Raw genomic sequence first — 27,942 nt, forward strand, 5'->3', positions numbered from 1 at the left:
AGAAGAAAAGAAAGAAAGAAAGAAGAAAGAAAGAAAGAAAGAAAGAAAGAAGAAAGAAGACAGGAAGGAAGGAAGGAAGGAAGGAAGGAAGGAAGGAAGGAAGGAAGGAAGGAAGGAAGGAAGGAAGGAAGGAAGGAAGATAAATCCTCATTTATAAGGCAATTCCACGAAAAAGAGAAAACAACAAACTGAACTGTGTCTCAAGCTATGGCTAAATTAAGCATGTCTTCTGTAGATGAATCTCATTCTGGGGAGATACTCCCATTCAAGGAAGCCTTTGCTTAACTTAATAAACAGGTTCACACCGCATTCACCTTCCTAAGCCCTTATATCTCCTGCTGCCTTCAGCTATTTGAATAAAGTCTTCTTCTCTAGACAAAGGTTTTGGAGAGCAAAGCAAATGTCTTACTAATCTTTGTGGTTATTTGTTTGATTGCTTTTAATTTAATTTGAAAGTTAACATACAGAGAAAATATAACATCATTCATAAAACAACCATCCAGAATTAACTAACATCTTGTCATTTTTACTTTGTTTTTAATCTTTGCCACTACTAATGCAGCATATTTCTTTGTTCCCACAAGATACCCAAAGGTGACCTGAATTGCCAAACTCCTAAACCTACGTGAATCTCAAGGACAAACTCAGGGGTCATTAGTCCTAAAAGGTCTGCTCTGCTTTTATTTCCTTAACATGTCAGCCATCTCCTTTAAATTAAACCTGAAATAACTTTTGCAATTAATACCTTTTATCAGTTTAAATATTCTCAGGTCTGTAGTCATAGAAATTACATTAAAAATGGATTTACTTATGAAAGAAACATAAAAGCATGGGTGATTTATTTCAGATATTTCTCAATCAGATAAAAGCCACACTCAATCTAAACTTTATAATTTACAACCTACATAGGTATTCAAAGAGAAATGTGTAGTTTCTCAATCTCCTTTCTTGGCAGTTGAAAGAAGCAACCTAATAAAGATCTGATAAATTGAGTCATAATAATGGTTCCAAAAAAAGAACTCATCATCTCTCCCCCATGAAACATCACTTCTTTCAGATTTTATTAAAGTCCTAACCACTAATGTCAAATGTGTTGCCAAGTGTTTCAACTTCTATCTACCTCCACAACAACCCTGTGTACACTCTCTCCTTACTTCCAAGGCCACTTCTTCAGCTGAGTCTGCCTTTTCCTCTCATATGCACTGTCTTAATACATCCAAGCTAAACTCCCAGATCCTATCTTGTTTCCTGAACTCTAGAATGAATCATTTCATTCCTCCTATCAAAATCTATTGGTCCACTTTGCCTCAACAGAAACTTACTTTTTGGCTTACTATCCATGCTCTCAGAACTCCTGTCACAAGACCTTCAAACATTACTAAGAATATGTGTTCTATGTCTTTGATCATGGCATTCCAGCATTCCAGAATATGGCAAAACTGAATTGTACCCATCAGAACTTGAGCTGTCACTAGAAGGATAGCTAGACATTCTAAATGTCCCTCACTTGAAAAACATCTGGATTCTCAAAAGTTAAAACAAACATTCCTTAAAGTATATTAATAAGTTAAATAAGAAAGTAAAAAAAAAAAGATTTCTCAAAGGTAAAAGAAAAATAATATAAAATTGAAATCAAAGTGATAAGCAAAAACAGAAAGTAAGACTCCTGTAAGAATCTGTATACTATGATTCTAAAGACTCCAGGACAATGGTCACAAGGATAAGTTAATCCAATGATTGGGGGGAGACTAAACTGGACACACATCACTTCATTTAGACATAGAACTGGACCCTTCAAGTAATGAAATGGTGGACAAGAAAAATGTAACTATTAACAAAGGTGGCCAATGAAAAAACCTGTCTATCTCTGCTACATTATGAGTTATTACGAACTAAATGTTTATGTTTCCCCAAATTCATATGTTGAAATCTTAACTTCCAATGAGATAGTATTTAAAGATGGTGCCTTTGGGAGGTAATGGGATTAGATGAGGTCATGAGAGTAGTAGGGCCCTGATGATGAACTTAATGCCCTAATTAGAAGAGAAACCGGACAGCTTGCTCTTTCCCTACCCTCTAGCCCCCATTTTTACACAAAGAAGAAGTCATATAGGTACATAGTGAAATGGCAGCCACCTACAAGCCAAAAGGAAAGGCATCAGAACGAAACCTTTCTGGTCAGCACCGTGATCTTGGTTTCCTGGCCTCCAGAACTGTGAGAAATAAATTTCTTTGTTTACTAGTCTATGGTATTTTGTAATGGTAGCTGAACTAAGACATGGGTAGAAAAAAGTAAGAAGAATTTCCTCCCCTAGAGATATGTAAACACAGGTCCACCCTCATGTGACAGTAGGATTTGAATTTATAGTTGGGGAAATTCCAAACCAAGAAAATAAAGAATCCCTCATGGGTTACCTCCCCTGGCTTCTGGCAAAAGTAAATACAAATATGTACTTCCTGAAGGAAGCATCCTCAGCCCAGTGACTTCTGATGACCATACATTAGGTTAACTCAGTAAAATTTAACAAAAATTTAGGGAAACAAGAGATTCTCAAGGACTTGAGCTATTGTAATTATCAAACATAAAATAGAAAATATGTATGTATATGTTAAAAAATGTTATTTTATTTAAATGTTTGAAAAATAAAAGATGGACTTAGAAAGATGACCCAGAAACAGCCAGACTGACTTAGCAGACTTGAAAAAGAACAAAACAAAATTTCTAGAAATAAAAAATTATTAAAATTTAAACCTCTAGAATAAGTTAAATGTCATATTAAAAACATTTAAGAAAGAATTACTGAATGTGAAAACATCATTCTGAACTCAAACTTATCCAAGAAAACATTTTTTCACTTTTATTAAGGTTTAAATGACTAAAATGCATATATTTAAAGTATAAAATTTGATATCCTGACATATGTACATACCCACAAAACCATCACCACAATTGAGATAATGAATATATCCATTATCCACAAAAGTTTGCTCATGCCTTTGGCAATCTCTTATTGTCTCCCCTACTTGCTCCATCATTGTCCCTGGGAAACCACTCAACAGCTTTGCATCACTATACATAACTGGCATTTTCTAGAATTTTATAAAAAATGGAATCATATGTTATGTACTTTGTTTTGTTTGGCTTCTTTCATTCAATATAATTATTTTAAGATCAATCCATGTTGGTTTTATGTATTAATAGTTCATTCTTTTTAATTACTGGGTAGTATTCCATTGTACAACTATACCATAGTACTTATCCATTCATCTATTAATAAACATATGGGTTGTTTCCATTTTTTGGTTATTACAAATAAAATTGCTATGAACACTCTTTTACAAGTCCTTGTATGAACATATGCTTTAATTACTCTTGGAGTCATAACTAATAGCAAAATAGCTGGAATATATGGTAGTATATGTTTAGTTATTTAAGACACTGTCAAACAGCTTTTCAATGTGGTTGCACCACTTTTTATTCCCATCTATGATGTATGAGTTCTAGTTATTCCATTGTTCACCAACCCTTAAATTTTCATATAGTTATTCATATAGGTGGTATCCCAGTGTGGTACTAATTTGCACTTTCTTAATAAGTAATGATGTTGAGTGGTGTCTCGAGACAGTGGACATAGAGAAAAAAAGGAGAGCGAACTCTGAGAAATGAAAAATGAATTTTCTCAGTTTACTGCCTGGAGAGAGTTTCCAGGCTGTGGCACAGAAAGAGGAAACCCAGGCTGAGCCTAGCATTCTCCCTGATTTGAGGAAATGGAGCTGAGAATCCAGGAGGCCAAGTAGGTTACAGTTCACATAATAAAGCATAAGAGAGGAGTAGGATTCACAGAGAGAGTACTCAGGACATCTGCATAGAGCCCTCCTCAAGGACATTATTGAGTACAGATCTTCTCATGCAGGTAAAAATTACTTCCAACATTTCTACCCAAGAAAAGCAAAAAGCACTGTAAAGAATTAGAGTAGGAACAATACCAGAAATATCATAATGCAGAGAATAGAGCCTTTTCTCAACAAACTGTAAAAGCTCTTAATTCACAGAGCTATAAGTAAAGTACACAGAAGGATATTGCCTTGCAGTGGGTAAAATTAACATCTAAAAGCTTAAAAATAAGACCCAAAAGGTTTAATTCCAAGTATATTAACTATATCTCAGAACAAAGCTCAAGATTATTTAAAGGGGCACTAACATATCCAGTATCCAGTAAGGTTAATTAAAAATGTCTGGCATCCAACTAAAACTTACTAATCATATAAAGAAATAGGAAATAAAACCCATAATAACAAAACTCAAACCAAACAAACCAGAAATTACGCAAATGATTGACGTAGTAGACAAGAACATTAAAACAAGTACTATAAATGTATTCCATATGTTCCAGAAGACAAAGCAAAGATTGGAAATGTTAATACAGACATGGGAAATAATTTTTTATTTAAATACTCAAATCTAACTTTTAGAGATTAACACTACAATGGCTAAAATGAGAGATGCAATGTATAGCATTAAGATCAGAGTCGACAAAGAAAAGATTGGTAAACTTGAAGATAGACCAATAAAATTATTCACAATAAAAAAAATATGGACTAAAAAAAGTTTCAGTGAGCTATAGAAAAACTAGAAGCAGCCTAACATGCATAATATTGGAGTTATCATAAGAGAGTAATGGAAAAACCTAGCACTAGCACTAATAGCATACCTAATGATAAAAGATTGAATACTCTTTCACAGTAAGAAAAAAGCAATGAGTCCACTGTCACCATTTCTATTCATGATTTTACTGGAGGTCCTACACAGAGCAATAAGGAAAAAAAACTAAAACGGAAGAAAGAAAAGGCATCAGATAAAAAAAGAAGAGGTAAAACTATCTTTATTGTCAGATGAAATGATGATCCACATAGAAAATCCATTTGAATCTGTAACGATGCTGACAGAAATAATAGGTGAGTTTAGCAAGTTTGAGGGATACAGATCCATATATACAAATCATTGATATTCAAGGGTAACAAATAATCAGAAAATAAAGTTTAGAGGTAAATATCATTTAAAATAGCATGAAAAAATACTAAATACTTAAGAACAAATCTGAAAAAAACTGTGAGAGACCTCTACACTAAAAACTAAAAACATTGCTTAGAGAAATTAAATAATGAAATATTCATGACCCTGGGTTAGGCAAAAACTTCTTAGTTACAACACCAAAAGCACGATTCATAACAGAAAAAAAAATACTAGACTTTAAAAAATTAAGAATTTCTATTTTTTAGAAACACTGTTGAATGAATAAAAAAGACAGATTTTAGATTAAGACAAAATATTTACAAATCAAATATGTGATAAACAAATTGCTTCCAAAATATTAAAGAATACTCAAGGCTCAATAATAAAATAATAAACAACCAATTTTAAAAACTGATAAAGATTTGAAGGGTCATTTCACCAAAGGAGATATTCAAATGCAAATAAACATGTGAAATGATGTTCAATGGGCTTGATAATTAGGGAAATATGAATTAAAACACAATGAGATACAGCTAGTAGAATGGCTAAAATTTTAAAAGACTGAGTATTCCAAGTGTTGATGAAACCATAAGTACCTGAAACATACATTGTTGCTGGGAATGTAAATGGTGCAGCTACTTTGGAAAATAGTTTGGCAGCTTTTAAAAATGTTAAACATATTGACTACTACATGATCCAGTCATTTTACTACTAGGTATGCATCCAAAAAAAAAAAAGAAAGAAAGCATATATTCATACAAAGACTTGTACACAAATGTTCACAGTAGCTTTATTTGTAATAGTTCCAAAGTGGAAACAACATTACTATCCATCAGTGAATAAATAAACAAATTGTGCTATATCCATACAATGGAATGCCACTCAAGAATAAAAAATAAACTATTAAAACATAAATCTCAAAATAATTATACTGAGTAAAAGGAAGCAGACACAAAAAAGTATGTATACTATGCTTCCATTACATAAAATTCTAGAAAACAAATCTATAGTGACAGAAAGCAGATAGATGATTGTGTGGGAACAGGAGGAGGCAAGAGGTGGGAGAAAGAGATTACAAAGAGCCATGATGAAATTTGGGGAAAATGCCTATATTTTTAGTATATTGATGATTTCAGAGGTACACATGGATCAGAACTTATCAAATTATACATTTTGAATATGTTCAGTTTATAATTCATTATATCTGTAGCTATAAAAAATAACAACAAGTAATTCTACTACACTCCCTCTAGAATGCCTAAAATTAAAAGCCCTGATAATATCAAGTATTTACAAGAGCACAGGGCAACTAGAACTGCTATACACTGTCTTGTATCTAGGCTGGAACTGCTTCTTGGCACAAGAGTAATGGTGTGCCAATCCCAAGACCAGGCCTCAAAATGACCTTATAGTTTCTACTCTCTCATCTGGAACCTTACTACCACCATTTGAATAAGCTCAGTTTAGGTGTCTTGAGAATAAGATACTCTGAAGGAGAGCCCACTTTCCAAAGGAGGCCTCTGAGAGTAGCCTACAAAGAGCAGAATCCAACCATATGAGAGAGCCCAGCCACCGTTAAAGAGCTGCCTATATAACCCAAGTTGGTTATAGACCTATGAGTAAGCAAAGCAATAAAGTGAAGAATCCCCTGGCTAATTGTAAACTGTCATGTGTATGTATTTACTTAAAGTCTTTGAATTTTGGGGTGGTTTGGTGCACAGCAATAGCTAACTGATACAAAGGAATAAAAAAAATTCTGGTATAGCCAGAAAATTAAACACCATATAAAGATGAAAATGAACACATTATTTTCTACACAAACAACTCACACATTATGTTGAGCAAAAGAAGCCAGACACAAAAGTATACTACTATCCGATTCTTTCTACATAAAGCTCAAAAACTAGCAAAATTAATAAACAGATTTTTTTTTAAGAAACTGGTAAAGGACTAAATAGTAAATTCAGAAAAGAGAAACTATAAATAAAAAAAGCCTCAATCTCACTGGTAGTCTGAGGAAAGTAAGGCAAAATAATTGTAAATATTCATTTTCATCTATCAGAAGGCAATAAATGTAAAAGACTGAAATATTTAATACTTGAAAGAGATTGAGGAAATATGTACATATTGTTAGTATGTGAATTTTTTAAAGTAATCTGATGAATATGTTAGAATTTAGAGTACATATAACTTTTACTCATTTAAGAATCTATCTTACAGATAAAACCACTAATGCATGAGAATATACTTACAAGAATATTTACTGAGGTATTGTTTATAGAGGCAAAAAAGTGAATTCACCTTTAATGTGCATCGATTAAGGACAGTTACAAAAAATTGTGATTTATACATAAGGAATTTAATTATGTAAATATTAAAATAAATGTGTTACTATATTTTGACCTATAATAATAGGGGTGGTAATTCGAAAAAATAAATCTAGAAGTAATATATATATAGTTGTTTTACTTTTGTTTTTATAAAAAAGAAGGGAGATTAACTCAACAAAATCATAAATAATTACATAAATATTTTCTTGAGCATAAAGTTACAAAAGGATACAAACAAATCTATAAACATTGGTTACCTCAGGGAAGTGGTGCCTGGAGGAAGGGGGACACCACTATTATTTCTTTTATACACTTTTCACATTTTTTTCTTATAACAAGTACATTTTATATTGCAGATGAAACAAGTTCAACTGTTAGAAATTACTTTTAAAAAAAATTCCCAGCATTTGAATTAAAATAAAAATAAGAACATCGAGTCACTTGATTAAATGCAGTTTTCAAATCTTATGTCAAATCATCACAAGTAGAAACAGACATCATACAAAATAGATTTTTAAAAAAAGGAGAAAAACTAAAATGTTCTCTTGAGAAAGAGTGTACAGAATAAACCTTTATCTTTCAAATGATCAGAGAGAAAAATTTAACCATTGTGATCTCTTTTCAAGATCATTAAAGGCTAGTGCAGGAGTATATCATATCATATATAAATTTCATATGATTATTAATTCAACATAAGAAGAAATAAATTATTCCATTAAATATTTTTTGGCGCTTGGATAAATATACTTGGAAATAGTAACTGAACCAACAATCTGTTGGAAAATTTTATTTGCTATATGAGTGGAAAATTTTACTCAGAGTGCTGACATTTCCTGTTTATCAAAAAAAAAAAATAGTTCTCTAACCTTGTAAATTTAATTCAATTGTGAATCTTATGACTTCTTGCAATGAAAGTTTCCCTTATACAATAAATAAGATGTATTTGGCAGGCTAGTCCTTAAAATAATTACACTTTATTTTAAAAATGAATATAGAAATAAAAAGCTAAAGTAGTAAAAATCCTTAATTTGAGTTATAAATGAATTAATACCATATAAAATCTAGCTGGATGAAAACAAATATATTTCAATGTTCCCCTCTTTTTAAAGCCCCAAAAAAGTCAAAGAAATCAAGGCGAGTTTCACAACATATTTATCTAGTAATTTAGAGCTTTTACGAAAGCTCTAAAAATTATTTCATTATAGATTATTAAGAGAAGAGAAAGGGTTATATAAATCTTGGGTATGTTTTTACCTTGATATTGTTTTATATTTCATGTGGTGAGAGATACAGACAAGTAATTTCAATTTGGGATTTATAGTTTAAATTGGAATTCCAGTTTCAATTTATTAACTGGATGAGAAAGGCAGTTCTTTTCACTAGCCTTCGTTTTCTGCAACCATGAAATAAATTGTTGACAACAGCAAACAGAAGTTTTAGAGTGTCAGAGTAAACAATACATTACTATAGAATGACAGTATTTCATATCTATCATGCCCTCAGGAGCTTTATAACCATTTTTAAATAATCTTCACAGTAATCTTAAGAATAGGTAGTATCTCCATTTCGCCACTGAAAAGAAACCAGATTTTTAGAATTCTCTTTAACTTACCCAAGGTCATATAAGTGGTAAACGAGAAAGCCAGCATTTAAAACCAGCTCCAAGTGAACAGGGAGACAGGGCCCTCCAAACCTAGGCTCATGTAAGTTAAATAAATTGTGCAAGCCCTCACTGCCAGTCTGAGGGAATGTAGTTTTATAATACTAAATACTCAGTTTCTTTGAGCCTCAGTTCCTCATCTGTAAAATGGTATAAGTAGTAAGTAAAGAACAGTATCTAGTACATAATGAGCAATCAACAAATATTTGTTTTCTAAAATTCAATATTTTGAAAGCCCTTCCAGAGTAATCTTGAGAAAACAGGAATTGTTATATCCATTTTATATGGGCATATACTGACATCAAGATCATAACAATCAATACCATGGCCTATTATTAAATATGCCCCTTGCCGTGATTTAAAAAAAAAAACCTGTGTCCAGTTTCCATCCAAAAGAACTGATTTTTACTTAAATCATAAAGTTAAAATGAGCTATTATGAAGAAAATACCTAATTTCATTAAGAAAGATGATTTTAGAAAGCCTGTGTAAATTTTTAATAATTATGAGAAACATATGTCTTCAGAGGATGATTTTAAAGCAGGTTTTTTGTTTTTTGTTTTTAATCGTGGGCAATAAATAAATTATCTCTTGAGATAGATCTTTATTATGCCCATAATTCAATAAAACAAAAAGTTAAATGATACAAACCTCTTTTATAAAGAAGCCCACATGCACCACATACATTTAAACTATTGAGAAAATGTGACTGATACTGACAATGGGAAAGGATGTCCAACAAATTCAATAGTCAGGTCACTCTAGGCGACTATAGCTTTCATTTTCACAAGGACTGAAAGGTCATCACGTAGAGGAACTGCCCACAGCTTTTCTTTAAAAAACAAAATGGTTATATGCATATGTGTGCAATTAGAGGTAGCCTTGATTTCTATTTCAGAGAGTATGACGCAACTTTCCAGAGTATTAACATTAAGTAAAACTGGCAAATTCATGTCTAGGGATAAAGCTACACAATAGTATCATTCAAGATAAAATCAGTGACCCCATTTAGGTACTAAAAGCTGCAGTCTGCAGTCCCTTTCAATATTTCACACTGGGGGCTTTGGTATGGTTAAGGCATTCTCTGATCAAAAAATGCAGTTACCCTGACAACAAGTAACTGCAGGGATTCTGCATTCTAATTTAACATAACTAGACTATGGATTTAAAGGTCAGCTAGCAGCTGCTGGTGGCTCTAGCACCAGCAGATGCTGGTTGTAGCGTCAAGTATTCTTTGCCACATGTGGGACCAGATGGAGCTTCGGCACAGACCAATGTGTAATACTTAAGAATTTAAATGCTGAAGCAGGAGTCCTATTTTTTGGTCACTAAATGCTTTTTTGTATACACCTATAAGTCATGTCTTGAGGTAAAACCAGCAAAAATGTTCATTCATGTTTATTTTTGAAATATACTACTTTCCTCAGGGGAAAATATACAAACAGGAAAATTATTAGCATTGGGCAACTTAATTTCCCTGGGCTTCAGTTCTTCATCTGTAAAATAAGGATAATAATACTATCGATTCCTTAGGGTTATATATATATATATACACACATACATATATATGTATATATATCAAGTGTTCATGTACAAAATGTACAGTGCTCTCAAAAAATGTTGTCTTATCTAATTTTATTTTGACTCTTAAGCATATAAACTGAGATGGTGCCTCCTACCCATTTTCACCACACATTTCTACCTACATAAGATCCATCTAGTTGTACTTTCCTCAAATTATTCTTTCCATATGGCATGACACTGTGCCCAAACCTTCACTGCTCGCTTCTTCCTTTTTGCCTTTACTAACTATACTATGTAGTTTCATACCAATATGCACTTGCCAGCTTTGGGTATTCTCTATTATTCATGTGTGCATCTCTTCTCCCCTTCTAAACTGTAAGGTACTTGGGGTGAAAGGCTATATTTTATATTGCCTTACATCTGACAAAAGACATAGCACTCGACTCAGGCACTTGCTCTATACTCATTGACTCTTCTTTGCAATTTATAGCTAGTGTGAAGGGACGTTTCAGCTGATTAAGACATATAGTGTATTAAGTACATCTCTGATTTCTGAAACAACACAAACCAAGTGCCTCTCTTATATTCTCAGGACTTCCTCATGCCAAGCTAAAGGCTAAGAGGCTGTGAGTAGCATTTACATACTTATTAACAGTTATTTTCATGGTCTTGCCTAACTTAATATTTAAAATTCTACATAAAGCAATTCAGTGAGATTTCAGTGATGAAAAGATCTCTCTTTATTGGTAATGAAATGCATTTAAATTTGACAAGGTGGCCTTCAGTATATAGTTTCTAAAATGGGTCCATTACATTGTAAACATTAATATACAGAGTTAACTTTGATGTATATATTTCACTAGAACATAAATCTTTTTCCCTTCATAGAAGAAAGTAGCCCTTATATCTGAATTAGTTCATGTTGAAATTTTATAATGAAAGTCAGCTGCAGTTCCAGAAAACAGCTGGTGTTTTTTGCTTCTCCACTTCAACAAAGAAATATGCAATGCGTCAAGGAATAAACTATCTCAAAACCATAAATTGCTTACATATTCATGCGAAGACAACTAACAGTGCATAAAGACAATAGATGTTCAATGTGTGTTCAATTTTTACAATATTTGTTGAATAAAACAGTGTATTACTCTAAACTACTTAATACGAAGGACATTTTACTAGGTGCTATAAAACATAACTTAAATACAGTCTCCTGGAAAATTTTAGTAAATATAAAGTAGTGACTCTCAACCAGGTGGTTTGTATCAAAATTACTTGGGGAACTTTTCCAAAAGACAGCAACAACCACCACCAATATAAGGGTCTGGACTTCATACCTAAAGATGCTTTTCAGATGATTCTAATGTGCACTCTAGGTTATAAATCAAGAAAAATACAATGACTCAAAAAAAGCAAGACTCAACATAACCTTTTTGATGTGAGTATAATATTTTTCTTCACAAAATAGATATAATATTGAACACATATATAATCTGAATTTTTGCTATAGAAATACATTCATTTTAAATGTACCAAGAGAGACTTGATATTCTAAAGAATATAACTGTACAGACTTTTATAACTTGACTAGGGTTGTATGAAGAAACTACCCTTTGATTTATGAGTTTCATAAACATAAATATCTCATTTATTTACAGTGAGTTTTCACTATACATAAATGTTTTTTTCTGCCAATTACTGAAAGGCCCATTCATAAAAACTATTAAAAATTTCATTGTTGCATCAAAAATAAAATAATGGACATATCATTTTAATAAGTATATATGTAATTTTTACATTGAAAACAGACATCAAAATAAAATTGGCATAATATATCCTATGAGAACATACACAAAAATTACCTTCATTTCTTCTACAATTTTTAGGACAGTCTTTTATTATAGTATATTTTATAAATGTTATAAATTTATAAATTTATTGATAAATTTTCAGTTTTGTCAAATGCAATACTTAACTAAAGTTATAGAATTTTAAGGGTTAAAGGTCACTTAGAACAATCTATCAGTTATACAGATTTATAGTCTTTGAATTGTGTTATTAACATAAATTCAATTTCCTGAGAAGAACTGTGGTACAGCCACATTCATTTTCAGCTGATCAATGGTTAGTGCAGGATTAGAGCCCACACTCTCCTTCTGGCTCTTAGGCTACTCTGAGATGCCAATGCTTCTAGTTCTCTTTCCAACAACATAGCTCTTCTTGTTTTCAGGGTACTTTTCTCTAGGAATTTTGCCATAAATTTAACTTTCAAATGAAAATGTTAATATTTCTTCTCACAAGTCTCCTTTCATAGGCCTTTATAGTGAAAGGGAACAAAATAGGTCCTTGCCACTATTTTCACTTAACTGCAAAGAGGATTGCAACTCAGTGTAAACAGAAGGCTATGGGATTGTTTCCCATGATCCTTATGCTACAAGACATGTCCAATAAGATTAGCAGACTACACTCTTTCCACTGAAATTATTTCCAGTTCCTTTCACCCTAACATCATCTCTGAGATTTAACATTCTGTGGCTTTTTATAGCTATATGCTTAAACTTTCACCTAGTTATCCTAATTCTAATTTTATTTAAATGACTTCCTAAATCACAAATGAAACTTTACATGTGTCATCCCTTATTAACAAGCATTTCCAAACCCTAAGAATGAAAACAGAAGACCTCTGTGTACTCAAATGCCATCTGACTAGAACTAAATCAGTTCTCAGTATCTTTGAACTATATTTCTGGAAGGTTCTGGTAGGATCTGTTCATGCAGCCCTTGGCTAATGCACTGATTCTGTGGGACATAAAAGTAGCCTGGAGTCTGAGACAATATGGCCAGTGGCTGTATATAAGCTACCAGATGTTTCTCACACAAATTATTTTTCATTGTATCACATATCATTTAGAAAAATAAGACCTGAGCTGGGAGAAATTGTATAAAGGTCCACCATTTTCACTTGGAAGATTTGTGCTCACTCTTGGTTGTATGTTCACAGAATCTGGGTAATATTAAGCAAGTCACTTATGCACACCATGCCTTATTGTGTTCATCTGGAAAGTGGTGATAGTTCAACTTACCTCATGGGAGGCTGTGAAAATCTAACAAAATAATATATTAAAGTAGCAAAAAAATAGGTAAGTATTTTACCTATATACTTCCCTATATATAAGTTAAAGTCATTCATATCTTAATATTACACTTCTGAATCTCAGTGTGCCATTAGCTTCTAGAATTCAACATAAATACCTTAGTACTCTTCCAAGGAAAATGCTGTTAATTAAATTGTTTACCAATTTTTATAGACAATAATTATCAATAAATGTGCTAGTGCTTTTCAACTTTGTCATCCAACATTTTATACTACTTAAAATAGTGCTAAATTAGGGAGCAAGTTGGGTAGAAGAAAAACACAGAAAAGTAAATATATTTTTATGTCTGTTGAAATGGCATTATTTAAGGTCATAGAATGGAAGACTAATGGGTGAACTAAGAATGAGAAAGAATATTTCCCAGAGGATAGTCACCAGCTGGATTTTATCCTTATTTAGACAAGAACAGGAGGAAATTAGCTTAAATTTCATTTGGTGTAGAATAATGGAAGCAAGCTATGAAATCTAATTCCCAGGGAATCTCTTCTTCAAAATAAGAGAGACTTACTGCCTACCATGGTTTCAGTGCAGCCCTGATTTTAAGTATGAGAAAAATACTAGATGAAGTTTTAGTTGTCCCTCTCTATAATCCCCATCAAGAGAAGAAAACAAGCAATTACAAGCCTATTATGCAACAGGTGTTTTCACTTGTATTCATTTCATCTTCACTGGAAATTATTTTTCCTACTTCCCAAGCGAAGATACAAACTCTGAGAGTTTAGTATGCCCAAGGTCATTGAGCTAATAAAAAGCAGAGTTAGAATACAACCCTGACCGATCTCCAGAGCCCATCCTGTGCACTGTACTAATCTATAAGCCTTGCTCACTCTGGCACTTTTAATCTCTACCTTTATTTTAATATGACATTGTTTCCAAGATACAGATTGATTTATTTGTTTGTTTTATTTCCAAGATTTATTGAGCTACCTAATATGTGCCAAATATATAAGATCTCTATAGATATTATCTCATTTGATAATAATAGCTACCATTTGAGGTATGTACAATTATTATCATCATTTACAGATGGAAACCTAAGCCTTCGAATGTATGCTAAGAAAGCTCATGCCCAAGGGACTAAAGAAATGGGGCCTTTCAAAGTCAAGGGAGGTAAGTGGGGACATACTTTTCACCCTGCCATACCCAAGGGTAGTAAGAAGCAATAGTATCAGGAGCTCAGAACAAGGGCACCCAAACCCCAGCACAAATTTCACTTCTAGTTTTTACCATGTCATAGATATTTAGAAGTAAAAAGAGCCAATTGAAATCATCTGGTCAAATCCTTTTATTTTTACAGACAAGGAATCAGAGGACCAGGGTGAGGTTAAGTACTTTCTCTAGGGTCAGAAAGCTAATTAGTGACAGAGTTAGCAATAAATCATTTCCATGAAAAGACATGCTTTCAAAGTGAATTCAATTACCTTGTACTCTCAAGTGGCTAGCAAGAACACCCATGTAGCTAGACAATCTACAATGTTTCTGTATAGTAGATGTAACCCAAGGGGATCTAAAAAGAACTTTGAGACTGCACAATCTAATTCATCAATCTTTAAAATTGCTAAATTGAGTCAATTCATTGTTACAGGTAGTATTCATACCAACTTTTTTTTTTTTTGGTCCAAAGTTGCAGTTTCAGCCATGTAAACACCCAAATATTTTCATCTCTTCTCTAATAGATAAAAGACATATAAAATTTCACATACGCTTGGATATAAGAGTAATTTTTTTTTTTGGTATTTATAAACTTTGGATGACAAATTCCCAAAGAAGAGGATTCTTTTGAAATTATAACTTTTTCTACAGGTCAAGAATTATCTATTTTGTCATTGAATGACAAATCTACAGGTCTCAGTGGTAATTCATTGGTATTAAGAATTTAATAACCAAATATAGTCTTACGAAGTATTTAAAAGAAATGGAAAGTATTTTCACATGAGGCTTTCTTTGAAAGTTAATTTCTTTCAACACACTAAATACATCTACCTAGAGATCTAAAGGTTTTCCGTTAGGACATATTAAATTAGTAAACAATAAATGGGAAATATCAGTAAACCAAAAAAAGTTATACAAAGTTAGAATGAAAATGGGTAAAAATACAAACAACCATTCAGTCAACAGTCAATAGCAAACACCTACTAATCTGCCACATAATAAAGTAAAAAAGAAGATGAACACATGAAAAAATAATGAGAAGAAAAGTGCAGAGTCTGTAGAAATTCATCATGATGACAAAATACAACGCTATTTCCACCAGGGGAAAAATCACATCAATTAAAATATATTTTGAAATACCATTTGGTGGGAGGCGGGGGAGGAAGAAGATATACTGACAATAGATCATTCTAATAGTTGTCAAATCATGCAGTTTGGCACTGAGGATTTCACAGCTTATTAATTTAACCCAAAGTTTTAAACATTTTCTGAAACAGAAATCCTGTATCATACTTGACATTTCAGAATGTGTTAATGCTAAAATTCTGCATTTGATGGTGTCCTTTTAGTAAAAACTGGAATAGGCTGCAATGTCCATTTAATTTAATATATAAAGTCAAATGTTCATACTGTATGTATAGTACAGGAAAATCAATATTTTAATGACTATTATGACTATACAATACTCAGGCTTCAAGGATATTTCATGGTTATTCGATATCAACTGTGCTTAGATTTTCTTGTCCTTGGAGACATTCCTCAAATTAAACCATTCAGATTTAAGAATGCCACCAACAGAAAAGAATAGCAGCATCTGATTTCACGTCAAGAAAGAAGTTCTGTTCAGTAGCAAGTATAAAGCAAAATATTTTCCTTCCTGCATCTATTAAAGAGAATGATTAACAAGTTTGTTCACCTCAACTTCACATTTCTCCAAGGCAGAAAGCTATCGAGGTGACCTTCTGAAATGAAATGAGTGACAATCTAGGTTTTATTTGAAAGTCTGATCATCTAGAAAGTGTTGGCTGGTTTGGGATTCCTCAGCAACCTCGAGACCTAATAAGATTATCAACAGATTAATGATTGTGTATTGCTAGTGATTTACATAATTTTATTAATTATTTAACAAACACTGTGTGGCAAGCACTATTCTAAATATTTACAAATATTAAACACTAATTGATCTACCATATGACCCAGCAATCTTCTACTGGGTATTTACCCCAAAGACTTGAAAACCCATATCCGAAAAGATATTTGCACGGCAATGTTCATAGCAGCATTATTCACAGTGGCCAGGACATGGAAGCAACTGAAGTGTCCTATGATAGACAACTGGTAAAGAAGCTATGGCACAGTGAGATATTACTCAGCCATAAAAAGAGATGAAATAGTACCATTTGTGACAACACGGTTGGATCTCGAGATAATCATGCCAAGTGAAATAAGCCAGACAGAAAAAGTTGAAAATCACATAATATCACTTATATGTGAGATATAAACCTAAAAGCAACAAATGAACAGAACAAACAGAGACTCATAGACATGGACAATAGACTAGGGGTTACCAGAGGGTAGAGGGTGGGGGGAGGGAGGAGTTAGATGGGGTAAAGAGAGTTAAATATGTGGTGACAGAAAGAAATCTAACTATGGGAGGAGGTAAACCCACAGTGTAAATATATATATGCCTTACTGTTAAAGTGTACAGATGAAGCTTATTGGATTTCGTTAACCAATGTCACCATAAAAAAATTAATTAATTTAAAAAATATATATTAAACTCTTTTGTTATGACTTAATTGTCATAACAATCCTATTAGATGAGAACTATTATGGCCATTTTCCAGATAAAAAACTGAGGCAAGGGAGGTAAATAATTTTCTTGAGATCACACAACAAAAGTAATCCTCTCTTAAAACTCGGCAATGGTCAAGCTTTTAGCATGACATTCTAACCTTTTCTGGGCCTCCCCACTAAATAGCAGTTTTCAATGAAAAGTCAGTCAGAATGCAACATTGAAAATTGTCTAATAATAATAGTTGGGTTTATTAAGACTTTTCTATGTCAGATACTGTGCTAAGGGTTAACATATATTTTTTAAAAACCAATATTTAATCTTCACTCTACACAATCATATAAGGAAGGTACCATTCCCATTTAAATGATAAAGTAGAGCTGTGGTTGGCTAATAACTTTCCCACTGTTAAGTGATTAATAATGGAAAGAAAGGTTCATACCCAGTCTATTGGAGCACAGAACCCACCTATACTATACCACGAAGTTTACTGCCTCCATATTAGGAAGGAGGTCCTTTAAGGCAAAATGACCAAGAAATGATGATTCAGTCTGGCTGTTTTTCTCCTGTTTTTACCTTAAATTCTTAGGTAAGTCCTAGACTTCTACTATAGAAACGTATTTAAATTATCGTAAACTAGCATACGCTGCAAAATAAAACTGTTTTTGAAAGACCACCTCAACATATATACGACCTAAATGTTTTGAATTTATTCCCTAGTAGAGCTTTTTGGGGGGATATTATCCTATTTGAGTTCTTTTTTGAATTACGTGTTTTATAATACTTAATGAATTTTAAAATATTTTAGGGCTTAACATCAAGCTCGGGAATTTATTCAATAAGTGGTATTCTAAAGTAATAATGGAGTTTTAAAATCTAGCAACCAATCCTCTGCCCCACAAAAACAAAACTTTGTATAAGCATTTCTCTCTTAATTGCTGCTTCTCCCTCAAATCTCCTTTGCTGGGGTAAAGAGTTTTCACTGTTTTATAGCCTTCCAAACACTGCAAAAATGCTCCAAAGGCTTTCAAGTCATGAGATCCCTCTTGATATATAGTGTATATAGCAATGTAGTCCCAAAAGGACTTAATTCTAAGCATACCCTTAGATAAGAGAGGTCCATATATATCCAGGTATTACTAGATATGCTTGCGATGGGAAGGCTAGCTAAGAATTCTCAGGTGAGGTACCAAGAAAATGTCCTACATGGAAGGTCAGATAATATATTGCCCTCCTTTAAGGGTAGACAATTATTTTTTATTTCATGCAACTTCATTATTAGCATTAATAATGATAAGAATAAAAATGCACTAATGTAAGTGGTTAAGCACTTAGCCTCCCAACAATTAACCTTTTCTGAAAAGTGAATCAAAGGCCTATTTTGTAAAACATTTGATTTTATCTCTGAGCCTATAGTTTTACATTTGTCCCCTAAGCCAGGTTCCAATTAAATTTACCGCAAATGGCACAGTAACATATGACTCAGAGTATGTATAAATATAACATTCTCTTTTCTGAGACTTTTCACCGGTACAAGGAAAGGACTTAGGCACTGTATTAATATATAAGGCAAGAATTTGCATTCCTCTTTAAAATGCAAGAAATAGAAGAAAACATTGCAGAGAGGTAAATGACTCATCTGCAGTCATATTGTTGGTGAGTCTTCTAATTACAAAAATATTCCACAAATATTTAGAAAAACTAACTGAATAAATATTCTCTCAACCTGCTCCGCTTGCCTCTCTAGGTAGTTATGAATCATTCTACAAATGAAAGGCAGGTCTGTGCCACTGGACAAATATATTAGAAATTAATAAATTTAAATCACCTTGTAGAATGTACTCAGTGTTTCCATCTCTGCCAAAATGCTTTGAAACTGGTAGTGAGAGTGTTATGACGACCGCCTTTCAGGATGAGGAAATTAGGGCCTACGGCATTACCCCAAAGCAACCGAACTGAGAGCACACAGTCAATTCACACAGTGAACCCCCATATTTTCCTCTAGATTCCAGAATCTAAGAGTTCGCTCCTTTCTCACATCCACACTGCTTCATTACATAGTCCGAGGGCAATGTTTGGTCTCCTGAATGTTTATGATATTTCATATGCACCTATGTCTTGGTCCCGTCTCCTATAATCTCACTGTAGGTTCTTGGAGACTGTGGAAATCCTCTGTGGAACTGCCAAACAACCCCTAGCACGGAGCCAAGGGCTGTAAGTTTTTTTTAAATCCTTGTTCATTCACTAACTAGATGCAAAAGTTTTGGGAGACCTATCCTTGGGAGGGAATTATACGCCACAGGCAAGCCGGTCTTATTTATTACACAATTCCTTACTTTTTAATTCTATAGAAATTCACTTATTTTCTCATTTTCCTAGTTTCAAAAAATACTGTAACAATTTTTTTATGAGAATATTCAGTATTTTCAATAAAGCAGATATTCTCAAAAAATTCTGGTGCGGAATATAACTTTCCTGGACAGAATTTATCAATAGGTAAATATTTTAAATGGCAATTCTAACAATTCCAATTATAAAAGTGTTGTCTAAGAAATAACTAGAGATGTTCAAATGTATCCCAAAACTTTTACCTTTAACATGTAAAATTAGGAGACAAACCTCAAATACTAGCTACAATCCAAGCCTTCTCCCTAAATTCAGTGACTCTTAAGACAGTGTCATATAAACTAGTTCTTTGCTTGCTAAATAACTTTCATATGGTTGAAAATCATTTCTATGTATTTTTTATCATTTCATTTTAAGAACTACAATTTTTCCTCCATTCATACAAATTAAGTGGAGCCTGTGAGTAAATCACATACCTTTATTACATGATGCTTTTCCTGGAACACAGGAATCTTAAACATTTGACACCAATACGTTGTACCTTTGTTTGGGATGAGGACCTGTCTTAATAAAAAGGGGAGGTGAACACAAAGTCACATTCTCTAGACAAGTTATCAAATACAACGATGTAAGTAAAAACTCTTAAACGCTTTCAATACACCCACCCTTCCAGTCATAAAACACGAAAAAACTTACGTCCTGATTTATTAGGTCAAAGTATGGTATGGCTGTAGACAACACATTGGTTTTCTCAGGATTCAACAACCTTAGACTCTTGGTGCCACGATTGGAGCTGTGGTACTTGGGACCAGCTTCTCCCACATCTTCATGGTGATAGGCCCAGATCACCCTCATAGTGCTCTCCTGGTGATCAGACATAGGCATGATTATGTCTCATCAGAGAACTTCTCTTATCACTGAGTTGAGTTTAAAGAACTCTATTTAAAGCAGGATAAACAAAATAAAACAAAACAAAAAAACAATAATAAAATAAATAAATAAAGCAAGATATAGAAGTGAAGAAAGGAGAATAGTGACATTTGGAGTTCTCAATATGCTCTCTAACGATAATTGTGTAAATCTGATTAAGTCATTAAGTATCCAAATAGACAAGTTTTGAGGGGGAAGAAACTGTCTCTCTCAGCACACAAGATTCTATGTTCCAAAACAGAGTGAAGGATGACTGACTTAGGAGTTATGCTTTCATGCACACAGAAACAGCAAATCATTGTCACGCTAAACATCCAAACTAGCACCTGGTAGTCACCAAGCAAATATTCTTGTTAAGCAACAGGAATTTGGGGAAATTAAAACCTGTTCTAATACCATGAAACATTTTAGGGAAAGTAAATACAATGAAAATTAAAATTACTTTCCAAGTCAGAGTTTTTACTTTCACAATAGATTTTTCTCGGTCACATGTATGAATTTACATAAAATTCAAATACAGGAGGAACTTCTGATTCTGCATTGGGTTATCCTAGAATCTAACAGTCATTTTATAAATCCTGGGACTTTCCAAGAGACTGTGGTATCCCAGATAGAAAAAGTATTGTCAGGTGAAATTGGTTTCCATTTAGCAACCAAAAGAGATTGCCCAAAGGGTGGTAGGGAAAGGGGGAGAGTTTGCTGAGGTATAAAGAAATTGTTCAGTCCTCCCACAGATAAAGGTGCCTTTGCCAGACCTTTGTAATAAGAACTTTGAAAATAAACAATAAAGCAAAAGCTACTTATTTTAAAAGCTATATTCTTTCTTAATAAGTCAAATGACTGTAATTATTATTCCAATTAAAGTATAATTATACTGTATATTACATAAAAAGTGATCCATGTCTTTGTATGTGTTTTTTCCTTCCTTTTTTACTCTTTTGGTTGAATGTTAATCAAACGTCTTCAGATTTTGCATTCCCATTTTAAAGCTTTGATTTACTAAATAAAAAATAATAATTTTATTGGTCTATGTAAAATAAAATTGAGCCAAGAAATTCGTGGAAAATTCCAAAGTACCACATGAATTATATACTCTCTAAATATTTAATTTTCATATGCATAAAGATATTAATTTTTGCATGAAGTCTAACAGTAACAAAGCTTGTGTGATGTTGATGAGCAATTTTAATCAGTCTACTATTCATCTTAACTGTTCAGAAATTTACAAAGATGAATCAGTTATAAATCAGATGAATTATATACTAATATTCAGTATCATAATTCTCTCTTGTGTAATACATTTCTTACAACTTTTATCTATTGTTTATTTTCAAACTTTATAAAGAAGCTAAAAATCTTTTATAAGTCAAATTATACACATTTTAAACAGCTCTTCAAAATTTTAGATTCACTCACCAAAAAAAATTGCCTCACAATTTATTGTCTCAGAATTTTTTTCGTGGCTTATAAAGAAAATTTTAAGATATTCCCAAAAAGAATCATGACTTTGTTATCAAGGTTATTTTTAAATAACTGTTTATTTTATTCTGCAAAGGGTTTCACAACAATAAATATGAATTATCATGCATGCATTCACTCAGAGGCTTCTTACCGTAATAGTCTTGTCATTTATGTCACATGTATGCAGTTCTCTGGTAAATTCAATTACTGTGTGTGTGCTATTTTCCATGGCATATTCTAGGTGATAATCTTGCTGATCGTCTTTTTTCAACTCTCTATTTGCATTTGTAAAATAATCCTGTGGAAAATATGAAAAAAGAAAAATCAGGATATCCTAAATTTGGAAGATAAAGAATTTAGATTAAGAGTATTAACAGGACCTTAAAAAACTGATTCTGGGTTTGCTTATTGCCAAATCTTGTGTCTATAATCATTTTTTCAAAACCTGGACATTTCCAAGGGGCTGGATTCCCAACTAGGGAATCAATTCCCTAGGAAATTGGTCCATATTCGAACTTCCTGCCCTTCAGGAAAAGACTATGTGGATTTTTTAAAATTTATTTAATTAATTAATTTGTTTGTTTGTTTTATTATGGTGACATTGGTTAATGAAATCCAGTAAGTTTCAAGTGTACAATTCAACAGTAAGGCAGATACACACACACACACACACACACACACACACACACATTTCATATTACATTGTGTGTTCACCGCCCATAGTTAGATTTCTTTCTGTCACCACATATTTGACCCCTTTTACCCTACCTACCCCTCCCCTCCCCTTCCACCCTCTGGTAACCACTAGCCTATTGTGTGATACCACAGTGCATCAAAAGAGATGGAATAAAGGAACATTCAAGATCATTGAGTACTTTTCATGTATTGTGCAAATGAAAAGAGGAACTTCAACACTGTGAAATGCCTTCCCCAAAAGTAAAATAAACTAGTTCATGAAAAAGCCAGAACCAGCCCCATGGCTGGCACTTTTTCCACTATTGCCATGATGGCGCTTCCCTTCCACCTTCCTAAAAGCAAGGGGACCCATCCTGAGGTGATAGATTGTTGTAGTATAAGCTTAATGGTATGTGCTTATTAAAATGAAATGCAATGAAAAGTAAGCAAAGAAACTAGTTGAAATACAAGATATTGAAAAACCAGGGAAGTTTTGTTTTTGTGGATCAGCTATAATTTTTGTACTTAAATTGTTCGATGGCATACAGATCACTTCCGGGAGGCAGACAGATGCAGTGGGGAGGGCATGGGCTTTGAAATAAAATGATCGGGGTCTGACCCACAGCTCTACCTTGAAATGCCCTGAAGAACTGTTGATGTCAAATTCTGTGAACTTTTGTTCTAACATGAGTACAACGGAGATAATCTGTACCTATTTACAGATTTTGAAAGATAAATAAATGCAGTGGCATATGAGAGAAAAAAACTGTTTACCAGGGTTAGTGCACATTCATCGATCATTCCCTTCCCTCTTTTGCAATATGGTTTGTTTGTTTTTCCAAAATATTTCCCTATGCCTTTTATCAGTAGCTTACTATGTTGAGAGTTATAAAAATCTTGTTAATTTTCATCTCTCAGAGAAAACACATATTTTGCTTTAATAATACTGGTTTTCAAGTACATAATTTTAATAAATCACAAAGAGTTGATTTAGAATATATATGTAAAACATAATTATAATAACTTTCACTAATGCTAAAATAACATTTGAAGAAATGATTGTTAACGCTCGGCAGAGAAAATATAGTATAGAAGAAAAAAACCTTAAATTGTCTATAAATGTCACACTCAAATGGATAGCATTTGTCATTTTTATTCCTAGTACCTTTCTAAGGTATTTATCAAGTGTGTGTAAATCTGGGACATTCAGAGTCCCACATCTAGATATTGTTCAAACCCCACACTATTGGCATGCTCAGTGCCTAACTAACCTTTTTTCACTCTAGTAACAACTACAACTTACTGAATACATATGATTCACCAGACCCAGTTTAGGCAATTTACATGTATTAAACTCATTTAGTCTTCATATGAAGTCTATGAGATAAAACTCTATTTCACAGATGAAGACACTGAAGCACCAAGAGGTGAAGCACCTTGCCCAGGACCACACAGCTTGTGAACAGCAGTAGAGTCAGTATTCAAACACAAGCAATCTGTTCTATAGCGTAGTGGCCACTTCTGGAAAAGTAAGGGTTAGTTTATTTTTCTGTCTACAGAAAATATCTATATCAAGTTTTTTCACATAAAATGTTACTTTTCCTATTGCTAAAGTTGGGGTTTGTCAAAAAAAAAATATTCTGAGAGTGGGCTGTAATTGTAAAACCAATTCAAATGAAATATTCCTATGATACTGTTATTTTCCCACTTGTAATCACATAGATTTTAAATATATAAATGAAATAACAATGCCTATGGACAAAAAGGATTTAGATAAACTAACTGTGCCTTTACACTAAGCTCACATTTCATTACACAATTCAAGTAATCACAGTTTTTACAAACAAAGAGAATACAATACAGAACATAATCAGTTCAAAGAGAAGAATAATTATCCTAGTCTTGCAAATATGTTTCCAAAACCATTAGTCCCACAAAATATCTAGCCGGCCTGCCAATTTTCCATTCCTTCCAGCTAGCCCACCTTTTTCTGGCTTTTCATCTAACTTAGCTATAAGAAAGAAAATGGGAGAAACTTCACTGAGGTCATATTAAAAATCCTTGAGCTCATCTGCCCTGTGTAAATCATTGTTTGTTCACTATTTAGAACAGACAGCTCCCAATCATGTCAAAGTTCTAAATTCCTGGAAAAACGTAATTGTCTAAAAAAGCTGGTATCTTTGACATTCTTGAAAGAAAACATGAACAAATTTGAGTAAAACTAAAATCAAAATGTGAAATAGCCTGACCACCACTGTAATTCCATTATAATTTTTTTTCACCTTATCCAATTTGTGTGGGCTATTTGGAGATATACCTTCAGATTAGTTATCAAAGTAGTATTATTAGTTATATGCCTACTTCAGCTGGGCCCCTTCTAATGCTCGGAAATCCTTGCTGTTTTCTCAGGAAGCTTCCCAAGACAGATATTCTAAACTTTCTCTGTGCAAGATGCCAACATCTCTCAGTTTATGATCATACATCTTATTTTATTAAGAAAATTTCAGCTATAATACATGAGCACTCACATTTTGCCTTTTTTCTATCCTAAATAATATCCACTTTATGGAATCATAAAATATACTTAATCTAAAAGAAAACCTGAAAAGGGAAAAACAAAACAAGGCTTAGATGGAACAAGTAGAAAACAAATAGATGTAAATGAAAGAAATATTAAAATAGATCTTACAGACATCAAAAGCTTAATAATATTATGCATACCTTGATGCAAAAAAAGTTGAATAATTTAGATGAGAAACAGGTAGAGTACTCAAAAGACACAAACCAGAAACTAATGCAGAGAAACAGATACTTTGAAGCTCTATAATCTACTCATTGGTAAAAACCTTTCTACAAAGAAAAGTCAAAGTCAAAGTGCTTTCATTTGGAATTTTATCAAATATTTAAGGAAGAGATAATACCAATCCTTCACAAACTCTTCTAGAAAATAAAAGAGGAAAGGGTACTTCTCAACTCATTTTTTGATACGAGTATTACCTTGATACCAAATTCAAACTTTACAAGAAAACCTACAGATCAACATCTCTCATTGGCCTAGATGAAATTTCTTAAAAATATATATTAGCAAATACAACTCAGTGATATATATTTTTAAAAAAGGATAATATAACATGACTATGCAGAGTTGGTTCAACATTACTAAATTAATCAGTGCAATTCATTATATCAAAAGTTTAAAAAAGAAAAATCAGTCATCTTGATAAATGCAGAAAAACTATTTGAAACATTCATTCATGCTAAAATTTCTCAGTAAACTAGCAACAGAAGGGTACTTCCTTAACCTTTTAAAGTGCATCTATAAACACCTTACAGCTAACATCATACTTAATGATGAAAGACTGAATTCTTCCACTCTAAATTTGGGAACGCGTAAATCTTAGGAACAAAGCAAAAATGTCTCGTATTCCCCACTTCCAGAAGGTTCCACTGTTTATTGTCCACCTCTGACACTTGGTCTCTGTTTTTCCCATTCCCTAACATGAATAACAAAGTTCTGTCTTTGACATCATATTCTTGTCTTCATATTTCATCCTTTGGGAATCTCATTTCCTCCAAGAATTTCTAATCATAACCTTTACTCAGTGTTACATATGTGACAGTCCACTGAATACCTTTACTTGGAAGTCTTATTGTCATTTTAAATGTAATATATCTAAAGTTGTATCCACCCTTTATCTGTAAGACTAGTTTTCTTGATTTTCTCTGCTTAAACTGCTATTCTCTCAGCCATCCAAATCCAAAACCACAGTCTTCTTTAACTTCCTCCTCTATTACAACTCCACAGGTTGCACCTACTCCTATCATGTCTTCCTTTGAAAAAATAACCCACCTTTTACATCTGCTCCATTACAACTTTTATCTAATGTCAGACTCTATCATCTACTTATTTCTGTCAAGGTCTTCCTTGAAAATCACTTTCAATGTGTCATTACATTTAATTCAACAGCATATAGTACAAGGTTCTATAATTTAGATTCAAGTTTCTCTCAAATTTAGTGTAACTTGGTTTTCTAGGGTGTCTATCATTACTCTCACCACACGATCTTTATTTTCTATTATTCTCCTCAAATCCTCTGCCTTTTTTCCAGCTCTTTGCTTTTGCTCATTCTCTTTCCTCTGCTCTCCTCACCCCACTGAGATATCCTCTCCACCAACTCCACCCACTGAACCACTTCATTCTCTTCAAGACTCATGATTCTATCCTCTCTATAAAGTTATCTTTAATCATTCTGACCAGAAGTGATCATTCCCTCTCTGAATCCTTATTCCTCTATTTGCATTCTCATGTAGCATGCAATATGTTCTAGACACAGCATTATCTTCTCAAATAAGTGGTAATGGCCTAGAAATAGACATCTAATCTTGTTAATCCAGTTATAAATCTCTAACTTTACAAAAGTTATTTACACTGTAAATGGAACAAAAAGAGGAAGACAACAGATTATTTTCTCACTTGCCCTCAAATATGTTTACATATGGTTAAGATCTGATGTGGAATGTTTAACCAGATGCTAGAATAAGTTTGGGGCTACATGATCTGCCATGCAGACACATCTGGAACTGAAATCTGGGAATGTTGTTATGACCTTTTAGCCCCTAAATAGACATGAATCATATGAAACTGACATCAGCATTTACAAAAAAAACTTTATGCATGCAATAGCTCTTTGAAATCCTTTTACACTAAGAGGGCATTCTCTACCTATTTTAAAGAAAATAAAAACAGATCTGAGAGAGATTTATCATGTTTTCTAATGTTCTTTTAAATCCTTGGTACCTAACAGAGTGATTTGTATATATCAGTCTCATCAAATATATATAATTTTAAAAGGAGCATCCTGCCTTTCCTTTTGCTAAATCTAAATAAAAATAAAAGATAAAAACCCAAGAACCATCTTCCAATATTCACATCTTTGTATTAAAGGAACTGTTTAACTTTTGGGGAGCAAAATATTCCCCAGCAGCACTATTTTTCTTCCTTCAGCCTGTATTAAGAAAATACATGGACTATAATCAAACACAGTCTTAGCAATGTCAATATTATACAATAAAAAATGGCATATTGGCAAACATTAAAAGCACAACTGAGGTAAGAGAAGAGAA

General features: G+C 32.9%; 1 protein-coding gene across 2 annotated transcripts in view; it reads right to left on the reverse strand.

Moving 5' to 3' along the window:
• MOXD1 (monooxygenase DBH like 1) overlaps positions 1-27,942 on the reverse strand; it is a 77,694-nt gene that overhangs the window by 36,030 nt on the left and 13,722 nt on the right. For both annotated transcript variants that reach the window (XM_036221828.1, XM_036221830.1), the window contains exons 2-4: positions 22,295-22,441; positions 20,449-20,616; positions 20,229-20,312 (exon numbers count right to left, since the gene is read on the reverse strand). In XM_036221828.1, the coding sequence (XP_036077721.1) occupies positions 20,229-20,312; positions 20,449-20,616; positions 22,295-22,441 (399 nt within the window). The remainder of the gene's footprint in view (positions 1-20,228; positions 20,313-20,448; positions 20,617-22,294; positions 22,442-27,942) is intronic.

Source organism: Rousettus aegyptiacus, unplaced genomic scaffold (genome assembly GCF_014176215.1).
Source record: "Rousettus aegyptiacus isolate mRouAeg1 unplaced genomic scaffold, mRouAeg1.p scaffold_m13_p_1, whole genome shotgun sequence".
NCBI classification, from domain to species: Eukaryota; Metazoa; Chordata; class Mammalia; order Chiroptera; family Pteropodidae; genus Rousettus; species Rousettus aegyptiacus.